Genomic DNA, 15,840 nt, shown 5'->3' with positions numbered 1-15,840 from the left:
CTCTCGCCTCTGCGCCTCCCTCGCCAAAACGTTCTCTGCTCTCGCCACCGCCCAACGCTCGCGGCCCGCCACCACACGGCGCCTCTTCCTCGCCAGTCACCGCCGCCCACCGTCTTCTGCCTCAGGCCTCTCCACTGTCGCAAGCTGCTCAGGTTCAACTTCTCACCCCATTGTTTAATTGTTTGCTTAATTTCAGTAATTTGTTCAATAAGCAACTTCTCTAATATTTTTGTCCGCCCAATTGCCCTAATTTTGTTTTTGCTCTAATTTCCCTAATTTTGTTTGTTGCTGGTTTAATTTATGTAATTATGTGATGCCCTAATAATGTTAGTTGCTGGAAATGTTAGTTTCTAAATTCTAATTTGAGGAATTTTTGCAGCAAATTTGAGTCATGTTAGTTTCTAATAATTTCCCTAGTAATGTTTGCAGCAAATTTGAGTAATGTTTGCTGCCCAGGTTCTAATGTTTACTTATACTGATGGGTGATGTACTGCTTAATGTTTGCTTATACAGAGCTCAGAAAGTACCATTTATGCTTAATGTTTGCTTATAAAGTACCATTTGGTATTTTAGTTAGAAATTGAAATAACATACAGAAACTGAAATACTCCGTAATACTTAAGAAATTAGAATCACATGAATTATATGTTGACCAAGTTTTCTTTGTTTTGGACTCCCTTAATTAGTGAGTTAAAATATCATTTGTTATTTGTCTTGAGTTTCCAACTGAGGATAAAGTACCACTTAGTTGTCATGAATGTTTAACGTTTCTAAGATCGTGGATTTCTTATATTTTCGATCTAGAAATGTTTAATTGGACATTTTTTATTAGTTATTACAAAGCAAAGGTTGCAATCTTGGTGTGGTGTTTAGCTGCTGTTTGAAGTAACGGATTATGATTTTGAAGTCTTAGATTGATTGATGAATGCAGTAGCAATGGAAGCTAAATTCTTTCGCTTTCTCAAGATTGTTGGAGTTGGTTTCAAAGCACGAGCAGAATCTGAGGGCCGTTTGTTGTACCTCAAACTGGGTTACAGTCATGAGGTTGAGCTGACCGTTCCTCCTGCAGTTCGCGTATTCTGCTTCAAACCCAACGTGATCTGCTGCACTGGGATCGACAAGCATCGAACGCATCAGTTTGCTGCATCAATCAGAAGCTGTAAGCCCCCTGAAGTGTACAAAGGGAAAGGAATAATGTACATTGATGAAGTGATCAAGAAGAAGCAGGGGAAGAAATCGAAATGAGCTCCCAGGTTCCATTTTCTTTGCACCTTTCCTGTTAAATTTCTCTGGAGGGATCAAAAACCTACATTCCATTTGATAAGATTATAGCACTCTATTTCCCTTCAAGATTTTGTCATGCAATATCTTTGCTTTGGAAGGAAGTATTACAGTAGCCATGTTCTTGAATTTGGTGTTCTCCCTCTGCATTCTATGACTATCTGATATAAAGATATGCTCATTGAAACACCTTAGAATTCGTATTTATTTCTTAAACTAATTGATTGATTGCACATTATATTGACAAGGAAAGCCAACATTTTGGTTGTGGTCTTGTGGAGATCTCTCAGTTGTTGGCATAATATCCTTGACTGGATGTGATATTTCCCTTATGGTAGACTGACTGGTGCTATTTCAACTTTGCCGGTCAATTGAAGAAAAGAAAATTGCAAAATTGATAAATGATTTTAGGGGATTGAAAAAATCACATTTGAATGACAGCTTGATTAGCAACTCCAAGTTATATTCTCTCACAAAACAATAGAGAGATATCTTAAATGTGAGTTTAATTTAGTTTTTTAAATAGAATTACTATGATTCAATTTTATTTATTTTTTTTTTCTTGTCAATGTTTTTCTAATTAATTTGTAATTATTTACATTGAAACAAACCCCACAATTTGTTAGTCACAATTGAATAACAATTTGATTTGTGCTATGGTGAAATGTGAAAAAGCAAGCATGATTTCATGTTGATAGGAATATTGCACTATAAGTTATATTCTCCGCTAAAACAATAGAGACTAGATTTTTTAGAACTACAATTCTTTTTTTTTTTCCCCAATGTTTTTCTAATTAGTTTGTAATTATTTACATTGAAACAAACACCTACAATTTATTATTATTGTTAAAAATATAGCGGAATAATTTAGAAACAAATAATTGAAAAATAAAAAATTATAGAGAAGTTAAAATAATAAGAAAAAATATAAATGACAAGAGAATTGGGATTGAAAGAATGTAATTCTATATATATATATGTTATGTTATAATTTTTCTATAATTTTCAAATTTTGATTATTCCCTTCTATTCCTAATAATTATTATAATAATTTTTTCTTGATATTAATATCACTACAATTACGATTGCAATACAAGTAATAATAATTTATTGTTGATGGATTATATTAACTCGGGGGTTTGAATTAATTAACCCGATTAAATAATAGAAATGACAAGTATAGGATTACGATAAAGACAATGATGAATTGTAAGGTAATAAGGGATCGAAATATGTACGAATGTAAGTCATGGGGAAAAATATTTGTATTAGTCACGTGTTGAATGTTATTACAAATGTTCAAGTAATGTAATAACAAGACAAGATTGTGGATTAGGACAGCTCGTGTCTCAATAGGGCATGAATGAGGGTTTTTTATACCCAATTTCGTCATAACAACTCCGGAGAAAGTGATGGGAAGTCATCTCAACCGTCTTGGACCGCAACAAACGCCGCAAGACTCGAACAATGCGGAGACCCCGCCCGTTGGCCGAGCACGGAGCTCGGCCAAGCGGCCGACCTCGGCCCTAGTCCAAGTACGGTGCCTCGGATTTGATCCGCTCCGGATCCGTTTCGTAATTATTCCATCAATTGTAATAAGGATCAGTTATCAAATATGTCAAACTGCAAAAACTTAATAAATTGTAATTTGGATCAATGAACAATGCAATATCATGCTATTAAACCAAAAATAAAATGTTTACCCTTTTTTGCTGACATGGTCGTTACCTTATTAAACGATTAAAAATTTAAAAAAAAATCCAACCCCTAACATATAATGTGCCGGGCGGATCAATCGTAAAAAATATATTCTATAAGAATTGATGAAAGCTAGACAGAGTTGCCCGATCAACAAATGGCCTACAGGCAACAGAAGTTGAAAACCGAAAATATAAAAAACGCAAGGTCCCACCGAGATTTGAACTCGGGTTACTGGATTCAGAGTCCAATGTCCTGACCACTAGACCATGGGACCTCTTGTCTAGTTGTCTTATATTTACCATATTTGTATTCATTTCTGTTGTTGTTGTCACTAGCAATGAATAATCCACTGGAATCTTGATCAAACTCGACTGGAGAAGCTCTTAAGTTTTTTACCACACACCACCAGGCTTATAAAAATAATAGTCAGAAATTCTTTCTTAAATAATTATTATTCAATATTACATTTATACCAACATTTTAATGATTTCATTTTGTAGTATAAAACTAGCTTGACTATAGACAATATGAAAGTGAGTTCCACCAATTTGATTTGGTGTAAAGTGAAATTGTCATAGTTGATTCCACCTGATCTTTAGTTTGATTGTTTCACAGTCCCATGCCGCTATTGAACTTTACAGCATTTCCCAAAACGCCTGTTCAAGTTGGTAACACCGGCAACTTCTGTCATTGTGATTCTTATTATTACACAAAAAATCTTAACATTACAATTCAAGATGAACAGGCAACAATGTCAATTTTCACTTCTTCAGATGATCCGGTGACGCCGTGGGGCAGTAAGTTTGCACTCGCTAAAATATCTACAACATCGCAGCATTGCAGATGGTTCTATACCTTCATGTGATTAATATGGCAGGATCAGCTTCTATGAATCCCCGGGGGAATACTTGATAACCAAAGTTTACTTCAAGGTATGGAAATCCGTGCAGTGGGTAAATGCGTAATGGTTGCGTCTGTCAAGTACTATCTAGCCCACCAAGAAGAAACAGATTTGGCCACTATTTTGCTTGCGGTCGAGGCTGACTCTAATCTGTATTTCATTGATACCATTCTCAGTTAAAGAACTCACTTTCACTAATTTGAGCATACAAAGAGCATCATTTTGAAGCCCACCAAGAAACCTCACATGCAAGTGAACATGAGAAGCACATGCATGCATGTGTGACTCTTTTCGGAGTGGCTGCCCGAGTGCATGTGTGTGTGTGTGTGTGTGTGAGAGAGAGAGAGAGAGAGAGAGAGAGAGAGAGAGAGAGAGAGAGAGAGGCAAACTTTGTGATTTCTTCAACAGCCTTCATAAGCTCAAAAGAATCTGTTCCTTGAACTTGACCTCCCAAAATAATTTCATCTAAGATAGCATGCATCTGTGGAAGACATTATATGCATCACATATTGTTGGATGCATTTTGCAAAATTCTAATAACAGATCACGACAGTATCCACACAAAAAGGAATAGCAGAACCTTTAGCAACTACATAAAGGATCACATTAGTCAGCAATGATAATACTGCTACTTTACATTCAGAACCTAGCATTTGATTGGCTAAGCAGCTTTGAGTGGTCCATTGGAAGAAATGATTTCCAATTTGTCATACATAATCATTAGATCACAATTAAGTGATTATCTCTTAATCCAGTAGTAAGTCTCTTTAGCCTAGTTACTAGATATTTCAGAGATTGGAACACTCAACACGATGGATTCTTTTTGGTGTCACCTCAAACAAAGCAATTTGCAAATGTACACCAATTTAATTATTTCATATCCAATGTCTGAACCAAAGTATGTAGGATAAAGGCATGAAGTTTAAAAACTAGAAGAAAAAAAAAAGATACTGAAAATACTTAACCTTGCTATAATTAAATACGATGTCAAGCTCACAAACATTTTTGAAGCATCTGTCCAATGTCTCCACAAGAACTGAAGTTGACATTGAAGATAACAAGTGATCAAATCCATAGCATTTAAGATAAAGGAGAAGCAATTTATGTTAATGATGAAGGAAAATAGTTTGAAAAACATGATAAAGTAAGAGTAATCTTCTTAATCCTCATTCATCTGTTTAGTCCAAGTACAAGCAAATAGTATAAATGTATAATACCATATCAAGTAACTGGCACTAACATGCTTACTTTTTCCAGAATTTTTTGGGCAGTCAAATTTCTTTTCGCAATAATAACACATTCCTTTAAGTAAAGCCAATAGTACGGTCATTCATTTGCACCAAAAGGAAAATGCTAGCAAACGTGCAAAATCCTTATCATTAACCCCCACCCCCACCCAAAAAACAACCTCCTACCTCTCTGCTGAGATAGCTTCCAATAAAGTACCATAAGAAGATTTATAATCAATCGGAATAAACTGATAAACTTCAAATTCAGTGCTACAAGAACAGTTATAACCAATCATTCACATTGTTTTCTGAAGGCAGGTTTAAAGTACGAGAGGATGACAATGATCAAGCTATTACCTTGTATTAGATCAAGCATAGCAAGTTCATTCTCAGAATTATCAAATAGTAATACAAAGTATAAGGTAGCATAGTGTTTGTATACAAGCTGTGTATCCTGAAATCCAAATTACAGTACGAATTAGACCAAAATGCAGTAGGAATCAAAGCCAATTTGAAGATTAACACATCTATTAAAATTAAAATAGCACAACGAACATAAACAAATCAAAATAACTACTTAGAACTGAGGAGGAGGAGGTAATGAACAATGAATTACCGAACCGAAGACTGATCCAATTCCCTGTACAAAGTTGCTTACATCTCCAGGCCGGTTGCTCAGCACTGTAAAACAAATAAACAAATAAAGCAACTATAAAAAAATCGAGAGAGACTGAGAAGTAAGGAATTGACAAACCTGCATAGACTTGACGAATGAACTCTTGTTGCTTTTCCGGAGACTAGAATAAGTAGTCATCATATTGATGTAAGAAAAAAAGAAATTAGATAGCTGATATTTACAAATCTATCAAGAAAGCAAAGGAGTTAGGAGTGAACCTGGGATTCGTAGAATTTGGAAAAGCGAGGCTTGCCGGTGGTGCTAATCACCATCACCGCCTTTATCATTTTGGTTAGATTAGATAGACGATGGACAGTGAGAGTGAGAGTCGCCGGATGTCAACCTTACCTGTCTTAGCATTCACTACAACTCATCATCATTGCCTACTAGGATTAAACAAAAAGGCTTTTGTGTAATTCAGCTCCTAAAATGACAAAAACCTAAACTCAAACTTTTTAATTTCGCGAAAATGTTTTCAATTCTAATGTAACATAATATTCCATGTACTTTCATTTTGTACTTCTAATTTTTATTTTCATATACAAAATTTTGATGTAGACATTTGTATTGAGATTCACATGAAAAAAAGTAGCCTATCAGTGTTCACTCCATCAGAGAGTACAATTTAAGAGTCTATGTAGTAAACTCAGAGCTATATGATTCGTTTTTTTTTTTTTTTAATTTTAAATTTATTTTTAATATAGTTACCCTCTATTCAAGAAGAAGACGTCTATGACCATCTAGACCATTATCTAAATATGAAACTCAAAGATGAGGTTCAAATCTTGAACATTTGAAACGTGAGCGATGACCATGGCTACTACCTATAGAGACTTCATGTCCTTTTAGATTATTCATTTGGACAACAACTATGGTTGTCTCAAATGGTTATGACCGTCTTTTTTTGGATAGTCACAATTATCCAAAAAATTTTAAAAAATAATAAGCGAAAAGATACATGTCAACCATATAAGTATTAAAATGCTATGAAGGGTTGCATTAGAACTCAGTCGAATGTTTTTACCCTTTGAGAGTTTGATTTGATCATTTTTCCCAAAAAGTATAACAATAAATCAAATATTTTAGTGTAGTTTCTTTTAGATTAAAAATTATATCAAAATTAAAATTTTATTTATAATAATTTTTATTTATTTTCACATTATAATACTCCACCTACCCAACCATGCGACCACGAGAATTTAGAATTCTATCCCTTGTATTCATTACTTTTATCTTCCTAATTAATGGTACTTGTTTTTATTTTCAAAAACAAAATCAAGAAGATAATTGAATGTCAAAATTGAAAATTAAATATGAGTTTGAATTATAACCATAATCACAAATGAATTAATTCTCTTGGTACAAAAAAATGTGCGCATTACATTAGTATTATTGCCCAACCACACTAGTATATATAACAAGCTCGGGGTCTCTAATGATGCATATTCTGAGATTTATCTCCTCCACAAAACCTTAGAGATGGGATAATAGGAGACCCTGGGGATTAGGATTCAACCTTTCAAAACCGCAAATAATTTAAAATCGCATTTTCAGATAATCTTACAACACACCTGACACCACACATTAAATTGCACAAAACTTATGGCAACTGTAATACATGAGAACAAGGTTGCTATTTTGCGCTCCTCTCTGGCGCGACGACTGAGAGTGTCCCTTGTAACATCTTTCATGTTCTGCAAATCTCTAAACCAGACAAAGCGTACAAGGTTTGCTATTTTGCACTCATCTCTTGCGCGACTGAGAGCCCCTTGTAACAGCTTTCATGCTCTGCGAATCTTTAAAGCAAACGAAGTGTACAATTGTCTTGCCATTTGGATACACAGCAAAAACACTCGTCCCTATCTTCTTGTTGCAAAGAGAGCACATGCTATCACCGTTGATCTTCACCACTGCTTTCCTCTGGGTATAGAGCTCATCTTTCACCTGCTCATAGTAAAAATGGATACTAACTAAGAACTAAAGCATTGGTAAAAAGATCAATATTGGAGGGAATGTTAGTCACACTGCCAGATGGAATTTACCCCAGAACCCAGAGAAGAGGCTTTTTGAGTTGGTTAAGTGTAAAGACAGCTATTAATGACACCAAAAAGACAGCTGGACAGAAGCATCATACTATGCATCAAGCAAAGCAAGTCCATAATGATAATTTCCACATATGAAACAATACCTGTAGGTTTTCACTCTCCCTCAAACTCCTGATCACTGAAAAGTTTCGGTGTGCTTCACTTGATTTTCTCAGAAGAGGTCCAAGAAACGGAAGCAAGTTCTGGAACAATGTCAAAAGAAATTCAAGATAGGATACAATGTTAAAAGACATTAGGACTAGCAGGTTAAACAAGAAAATTTGGTTAAAGTTGAAGAGTTTATTTTTTACAGTTTCCCTGGGAAGTCTATCTCAGATTGTGAACATTTAAGATGAATTGATTATAATCAGTTTATTATATGGAGATCCAGCCAATGTCTAACTAGTTTGTCTATTGTTTATTAACCCAAATGCTACAGGAAGTGTTACTAATAATTTTATTTGACTTTTAGAGAACTTAAAAGAAAAAGTTATGCTTTTCCTATTGGATATTTGGATTTCATTGTGGCTTGATTTGTCTGTTTGCAATTTTTAAATGTGTGCAGATCTTTCCTTGCATTGTTATGCTGGCTCTATTATTGTTTCAAAACAGCAACAAAAAAAAAAAAAAAAAAAAAAAAAAAAACACATGTTACTCTATCAGAATTGGTAATTTCATATAATAACTGCTTCTAAGTAATGTCATATTCACATTATAAAAAATAATAACAGTAATAATAAGAGCATGTCCAACAAAAATGGTTAGTACCTCCAATTTGGTCTCCCGTGGTAAGATTTTCAAGGCCTGAGCTCCATTGATTCGGTCCCACCTTCGTCCCAACAGATCAAGGACCTGATCAAGCATAATAGTAGAAACTCCTTCCTCACCAATATCGTCTACATCACCGTCACTCTTATTACTATCTGTGCCACTTGGACTGATTCGAGTGTCCTCAGCACCTTCAATTTCTGCAATTTTCTTAAAGCGGTTTCCCCTGAGTTTAGTTGTAGGTCCTGGGCCAGGCTTAGGTATTCCAGGGCTCTGGGATGATACCAGATTATTGATTCTATTTTCAAAGTTTTTTGTAGTCTTCCGAGGGTTCAAATAGATTTGCAGTAGTGTGAGGTATATATTGCTGTGAGATTTTACTGAATTTTGCTGAACTCCAGACTCATATACTCGATCACAATAGGAGAGAGCAAGATCAGGAACATGAAGCTGGCAATGTTTAAAGAAAGACTCAATCATGGCTATAGTATAAAAAATTAGAATAGATGATGGACAAAACAAGAATTACAGTGAGAAACTGAGGGCTTAAGTGCATACCACATCTAAATAGTAAATACTGACAAAAGTAGGGGGTAACAAGTATATTTGAGCCCTTTTCCCAGGTCAATGTACACATGGGAAATGATGAATCAAAGGAGCAAATAACAGTAACAAATTTAGAAAATAATCAGAAGTCCTTGACAGATCAGTAGATGCACTACTCAACAACTAAAGCATATAAACTTCTCAAGAAGAATGATCAAACATTTAGATAATAAAGGGATGAGCAATATTAAACCACTTATCAATAAAGAAGATCCAGAGTCATTAGTCTTTAATGGACCTTACGTTCCTCCAAAGAGAGCCTACACATCAACCTGAAAAAAATACCTTGTGTACATAAATGGATAGGGCAAGCTCATGTTGATTCATTTTTCCCAACAGGATAGCATGTTCCTCAAACAATGCATCTGGAGGAAGTCGCTTCAATAAAATATCTGGATTGTACCCAGAGACACTCTCCAGAGCAGACAGTAGCTTTTTTCTTGTTGGGGAATAAGTTTTCTCATCCCAGTTCTTCTGAGAATTAAGTTCAGTATACCAATCAAGCACTTCTGAAAGATAGATTTGCACCTGTAATGGGTTAATTAGCACATATTTTAGATAGTTAGTTATAAAGGAAAATGCCCACTTCACATAAAAGCATCTCATTCAAGCGGATTTTATCATCAAATTCCCCCCAAAAAAAAACTTTTCACAGCAAAAGAATGCTTTTATGCCTGGATACATTTTTCAGTGGATAGGGAAGTTTTTAAAAGGAAGGAGGGGAGATATGTAAAGGGTGGTGGATAAGAATTGTATTCTTATGAAATTGTGTAATTATTTATTAGATCATTTCTTATTAATTGTTATTTCAAACCAATTTTGGAGCAACAGCAATAGCTTATGTGAAATGGTTTGCAATAATTCCAATTTCACATGTACCTTCTAACCCAACAACGTAAATGCACGTTGCACACCATGTTTAGTCTTTTGCTCTTGTCCTCCATCCACTTCATATTGGATCAGACATGGCCACATGGGTATAGGGAGAGAATTCCAAGTTTCTAACCTAACTTGAGGGTTCTATAAAAATCAAAGGAAAGAACAGTAAGCAAGGACACAAGAATCAACAATATTCTTTACCATTTCATTCTGAAGATTTCCGGAAATGCTATTTTCATTCATTGCAAGCATAAGTTCCAAATATGTAGCCTGCAAGTTAGGAGCATGCTGCTTTAAGTAAGAATTGACCATGTCTGCCGGAATGTTCCCAGATAAGAACAGCTCAATAGTTTGCATCGGACAACTTTCAAGGACGACCATTGAGAACTCCAAAACAAGCATGGGATCAGTCTCACACAGAGGCTGCCAAATAAAAGAATAATCAGATTAAATTTTTGCATGTATGGAAAATCCATGTTACATACATCAAGGAGATCAAGTGAGCACTTATAAAAATAAGTAGATGCGCAGGCAGATAAAGCAGACGTCATAATCTTGAAATCCTGTGGACCTTCTAGGATAATCCTCTTTTCTATCCCTCAAAGAGTGTAAAATGAAGTCATTAATTTTATTTTTAAAAAAAAAGAAAAAAAACACACACACACATCAAGTTAATGAGTCTACAATCCAGCAGCTTCAGAAAACCGAAAAATGAGTCCATATTTGAAAACAAAAAATTCAAGAAAGCAAATAAAATCTCAATCACAAAGAGGCGCATACTTTTAGGTATTCAATGATCAACTCAGGCTTGAATTTCTGTGACAGCTCAGCAGATGCTTGGTCTGACGTGGACTCTTCCACCAATTGATGAAGAAGTTTAAGCGCTTCACGATGCATTCCACTGGTTTTGTAAAGTTCTAGCAAACAGAAATACTGACTCCTTTTCTGCAGGAATTCCTCACAGATCTTTACATCACAATAGTTAACACCTCTCAGCAAATCCAGAGCAGCTGAAGCCTGTCCAGTTAAAATCAGTGCTTGTAGAAGTGCAGTGTCCAGTATAGCTGCCATATCCCGAGCAACTGAGCCGATAGGAGTATTTGTACGGCCCTAAGAGACGGAACTGTATAAGAATTTCAAATAGATGCAAACTAAAACTAAAATATATTAATTGTTGTAAACTATCAATTACTGTTCTAGATACATTGATAACTCACTAAGAATGATACAATAATTAACATACATAAAAACAATAAGGGAATTGGTGAAATCTAACACAACCATTATATATAAATATACAAGTCAATAAAAATATTAGAATAAGACCCTAAAGCAAAAGACCAAATTTAGTATTATATGTGAAATATTAGGCAAACTACTGAATCTTGGTGCGTACATTAGAGGTGCTGAAATTGATAAATATACACACCTATTCTCCCCTTTTTAAATAAGATACATCAAGATTCAGATGACAGATAAGTTCCAACTCTATAAAATAAGCATCTATATGTAATAAGCACGAAATCATCTGGAAAAAAAAAATAATAATAATAACTATAGTATTTAGAACCTAGAGGGAAAAAAAACCATTAAACCTTTTGGCAAATGTTAGCAAATATGTTCCTTTGCCATTAACCCCTTCATGAAATAAATGTATAGTAAACCAAATTCATTTGGCTGTAATACACATGCTATATAGAGTCACATACATTCACTATATCAATAACTGTTGATTACAAAATTCCCAAGAGGATAAAAATAAAAGCTACCTTGATTGTTTTCTTGGACCGACTAGTCCCATAGGAAACAAAACTATCTCCTACAGCATCTGAAACAACCTCTTCAGTTCCCTCGGCAGTAGCTTTTTCAATAATACCATATCTTTTTTTCTGCAGAAACTTAATAAGAGCCATCAAAGTATTGTGGCTCATTTTTTTGGATTCAATATCTGTCTCATCAGACTCCAATATATGAGTATTTGATTCCATATCATCCGACAAGCTAGAGGAACCTCTGGAAAGGTTTGGATAATCCCCACTCATATCCACAAATTTCTCTGGCTCAGGAATTACTGCAGATTTGGGAAGAATGATGGATGGGTATAAAGAAAGAACATAAGTAATTTCTACTTGAGATGCCAGAAAATGTTCCATGGCCTCCTCATAGCTCCCATTTTCATATAAATAGTGTGCATATCTGTAATGAAGATTGCTTACTATTACTCATCTTAAATTGAAAGCAAAACAAAACAGGTAGAGTACAAAAGCACAAATTGCTTCAATTTGAAAAAGATTTGAAATGTAGATTTTTTTGTATGTTCTGAAGCCTTAAAGTAAAGTGTCAATAAGCATCACCAAAAAAAAGTGTCAATAAGCATAATGCCAAAAGTTAAAACTAGAAAACTAAAAATAAAACTGGCAGAAGGATGGAAATTAGAAGTGAAGCAGAGGGCAAATTACCTTATATGAATTGACTGTTCCTTTGCAGCTCTAAGGCTGGAATCTTCTGGTGGAAGCAATTTGCACAAAGCCAAGGCCTCCTCAAAGTTGCCAGATGCAGTTAGTTGTACAATCTGCACATGAAACATAACATTACTGGATTTCCAAAACCTCATTAGTCTCTCTAAGAGCAAGCAGTTCACAACTTCAATATTGCATACAACCTCCAGGATCTGTTAGTTAGAAATTTCCTGTCCTATAACATGTTTTTCAAGCAATACTTGACATCTACTTTTACATGTTCAACCACAACATTCAATGTGCTAAAAGCAACAAAAATTTTCAGAACCTTCTATTTAATAACAGAAAAGAACATAATTTAGCAAAGATAGAGGAATTCTTTGCATCGATATGAAATCAGATTCACAAGTGTTGTACAGAGACTATAACCAGCTAAAGTTACTCTACCAAAGAAAAGTTGGACTACTAAATATTTAACCTGTGGTGCATTTTAGTGAAATATTCCTCCAAATAAAGAAAAGTGAAGAGTAGAAACATTCCCAGAATGCAATTTTCAAGGCTAATTACAATCAGTTCCACCTGATATGAAGTTTCTCATTCCAAGCCACAAATACAAGTTGCAATGTAATACAACCTCAAGTGAATATGAAGGCATTATTATTTACACCTTTGCACCTAGAGAAACAGTTGTTAAGTTCATGTCAAATGTCAATGATTTAGAGATTGAGAAATACCTGTGCACCTAAAGGAACAGGAAAGAATCCAAAAACAGAGTTCTCTAGAGCAACAATTACAGCATTGTTGCTTTGAACAAGACGGCGAACATTTCGGAGGACAGCTGTCTGTATCAATGGGTAAGGAACACGAAGAGAACGTATCTGTGATCCACATAGATATCAAAGTGCATAAGTGCATGCATTACACTTACTAGCCATACTTAAAATGGGAAAACCATGTGCTTGCTAGGCTAAAAGTCAAGCTACCTCAATATGTCTTGGTTGGAGACCTATTGCATATGGCTTTTGAATAACAACAACAGCAGGAGCTTCAGACCAACAAATCCTGCCTTCCTGAAGTAGCTTACCGTTTTGGTCAACAAATACTCCAATATTATCCTACACAAAGAAAGCAGTAACAGTTAGATCTACATGTAAAAACAAAAAATGTTAAACATGCATAGAAATTTGGCACTAAGATGTTTACTTAAATATAGCTTGAAATTTGAGTTAAAGTATTAATTATACAACCAGAACCACATTAAGCAATTAAGCAATATAATACTATAAAAGCACAGCCTCTCACGCAAGGATAATTGTTAGGAATATAATCTCAGTTTATACAAGAATAATCCCCATCCCTATCATTCCACCACCCAGCATCTTAATGGATAACCATTTATTGTACTTCCTCTTCTTATATTTCTCTCCAAGTTAGAGAGTAATACTTATATTTAGTAAATATTTGGAAAATCTATATACTACAAGACCATAGATGTGCAGAGAACTAATAAAGCAACACATCACTACACAAACAGCGGGATATCAAATGAAGTAATAACAACAAGAATTACCTTCCCCAAAAGAAGTTCTCCAGATGGAAGTGACACCACAAGAGGGGGGGCAGTCCTCCCTGAAGGAAACACCTCAGACATTGCTCCATTTGTGGTATTCAATATCATGTAATCTCTTCTAATTCCCAAGCAAATATTATCGCCGCACCAAGCCATTGACTTAACCGTATCTGGTACTCCAAATTCTTTAACCTCTACGAAACCCCTTCCTCCTAAATACGTGATAAAATGAAGAAATAAGACTTCAATTTCGGGGAGCTTCTGTTAAAGTATGCAATTTCAACATTACAAAGACAAATGCTACTTTGTTATGTTAATGAAAACACTAAAATTTCACGGAAAGCATCAATTTTACCGTCATGTCTGAAAATACAAACTCTTTTTTGTCTCGCGAAGCAAAGATACCCTCTCCTATCGTCCCACGAGTACACATTCGCCCCTTTTGCCTTCGTAATCACGGCCAGGGTCTCCAAATTGGGCAACCGATGGAACGCGATGGACTCGGAGAGCGATAAAAGCAGCTCCCGCGACGCGATCACCTCCATTGCCAGCATAGCCCTCTTGGAGAATCCGTTCACAGTCCGTTCCAGGACGTAGCGTTCCTTGCGAAGCTCTGAGGTGTGGTGATGGAACTCCGACGCCGTCGACCGGTCGGAGCGGGTGGATTCGGGTACGTACACGCGGAGCGATCCATCCGAGCAGACGATGAATAAGTTTGAGCCGTACGATTCGACGGCGTCGATCTTCGTGGGGCAATCATTGAGGAGCACGAATGAGTCGTAAGCGCTATGCACCATTGTTGCTCTCTCCCCTGTCGATCGCTGAGCTTTCTCAGACGAAAAAGTTGCCAAACTGGCAAAGGTGTCCTCAACGAAACGACGTCGGTCTAAGAACAGGAAGCCGGGACATTTTCTGTTGCTACGCTCTTGGCTTTTGCCCGCGCCATTCTTAGTACAACTAACTATCTTAGCACTAATTTATTTTAAGGGAAAATGACACTTTTTTCTACTGAGTTATATACTTATAACATTTTTTTTCTCTAAATGATTGACTCCCTGAAATATTAATTGGACATATTTACCCTTAAATTAAATATTTAATTTATTTTTTTTCTCCAATAAATTATGACCATAATTTGGTTCAAACTAAACAAACACTATAGCAACCAAATCGAAATATTCCAATTACAATTTAGAATCGAAATTCGATATTTAGAGTTTGTTAAAATCGTGAACCGGAACGGACGGTTCATGTTCCGAACTGAAAAAACAAAATACATTTATTGTTGAATTTAGACTATTTTAAAATAAAAAATACAATTTTAAAATAAAGACGGTTCAAAATCGCGAATCAGATCCGGAACCGCCGGTTCACGGTTCAAGATTCAATTTTTTTGATACATAATTTTAATAAATTGACATTTAAATATTGGGTTCTAGATCTGAATTATAACCGTAAACTATTAATTCGATTTCTTTAGTATCCGGTTCAATTCAAACCGAACCGTGGTCATCCCTACGTATACACAATAATTTGTTGGAGTAGTAAAATAAATAAAATGTTTACTTTAATGGTATAAATGCCAATTTAATATATCAGGGGGAAAAAAGCACCACTTTTAAAATAATTAAGGGGGCTAATGTGCTTACCTAAATAATTGAGAGGGAAAAAGTGCTATAAGTATAT

General features: G+C 35.3%; 3 protein-coding genes and 1 non-coding gene across 4 annotated transcripts; 1 reads left to right on the top strand and 3 right to left on the bottom strand.

The window, feature by feature from the left end:
* Positions 1–1,563, top strand: LOC109168489 (60S ribosomal protein L6, mitochondrial). The gene is made up of 2 exons (XM_019317518.1): positions 1–152; positions 932–1,563. The coding sequence occupies exon 2, from the start codon at positions 937–939 to the stop codon at positions 1,243–1,245; it is 309 nt and encodes a 102-aa protein (XP_019173063.1). The 5' UTR covers positions 1–152; positions 932–936; the 3' UTR covers positions 1,246–1,563.
* A 1,621-nt stretch (positions 1,564–3,184) lies between these two features.
* Positions 3,185–3,256, bottom strand: TRNAQ-CUG. Its single transcript has one exon. It is a non-coding gene; the product is annotated as a tRNA-Gln (tRNA).
* A 304-nt stretch (positions 3,257–3,560) lies between these two features.
* Positions 3,561–6,224, bottom strand: LOC109168488 (AP-3 complex subunit sigma-like). Its single transcript, XM_019317517.1, has 7 exons — positions 6,007–6,224; positions 5,867–5,909; positions 5,729–5,793; positions 5,470–5,566; positions 4,849–4,919; positions 4,273–4,364; positions 3,561–4,033 (listed from the first exon to the last, which is right to left on the bottom strand). The coding sequence occupies exons 1-7, from the start codon at positions 6,073–6,075 to the stop codon at positions 3,967–3,969; spliced, it is 504 nt and encodes a 167-aa protein (XP_019173062.1). The 5' UTR covers positions 6,076–6,224; the 3' UTR covers positions 3,561–3,966.
* Positions 6,225–7,106: 882 nt separating this feature from the next.
* LOC109168486 (vam6/Vps39-like protein) lies at positions 7,107–15,113 on the bottom strand. The gene is made up of 12 exons (XM_019317513.1): positions 14,510–15,113; positions 14,155–14,366; positions 13,568–13,699; positions 13,319–13,462; positions 12,585–12,697; positions 11,895–12,321; positions 10,906–11,235; positions 10,327–10,548; positions 9,532–9,774; positions 8,641–9,090; positions 7,977–8,075; positions 7,107–7,732 (listed from the first exon to the last, which is right to left on the bottom strand). Exons 1-12 carry the CDS (start codon positions 14,949–14,951, stop codon positions 7,532–7,534), a joined length of 3,015 nt encoding a protein of 1,004 aa, XP_019173058.1. The 5' UTR covers positions 14,952–15,113; the 3' UTR covers positions 7,107–7,531.
* Positions 15,114–15,840: the final 727 nt, after the last annotated feature.

This window comes from Ipomoea nil, unplaced genomic scaffold (genome assembly GCF_001879475.1).
Source record: "Ipomoea nil cultivar Tokyo-kokei standard unplaced genomic scaffold, Asagao_1.1 scaffold3199, whole genome shotgun sequence".
Classification (NCBI taxonomy): Eukaryota; Viridiplantae; Streptophyta; class Magnoliopsida; order Solanales; family Convolvulaceae; genus Ipomoea; species Ipomoea nil.
Note: the sequence above shows the minus strand (reverse complement) of the source record. Positions and strands in the feature narration are given on the sequence as shown.

Bases quoted from the DNA above. Each gene is read 5' to 3' on its own strand.
- LOC109168486 (XM_019317513.1), bottom strand. From the start codon at position 14,951: ATGGTGCATAGCGCTTACGACTCATTCGTGCTCCTCAATGATTGCCCC. The intron at 8,076-8,640 runs GTACTAACCATT...ACATTGTTCCAG, and splicing joins CACGGGAGACCAAATTGGAG to AACTTGCTTCCGTTTCTTGG. The intron at 7,733-7,976 runs GTATTGTTTCAT...TACTATGAGCAG, and splicing joins GGGAGAGTGAAAACCTACAG to GTGAAAGATGAGCTCTATAC.
- LOC109168489 (XM_019317518.1), top strand. From the start codon at position 937: ATGGAAGCTAAATTCTTTCGCTTTCTCAAGATTGTTGGAGTTGGTTTC.
- LOC109168488 (XM_019317517.1), bottom strand. From the start codon at position 6,075: ATGATAAAGGCGGTGATGGTGATTAGCACCACCGGCAAGCCTCGCTTT. The intron at 5,794-5,866 runs GTTTGTCAATTC...TTTGTTTTACAG, and splicing joins CATTCGTCAAGTCTATGCAG to TGCTGAGCAACCGGCCTGGA. The intron at 4,034-4,272 runs GTTTGCCTCTCT...AATGAAATACAG, and splicing joins GCTGTTGAAGAAATCACAAA to ATTAGAGTCAGCCTCGACCG.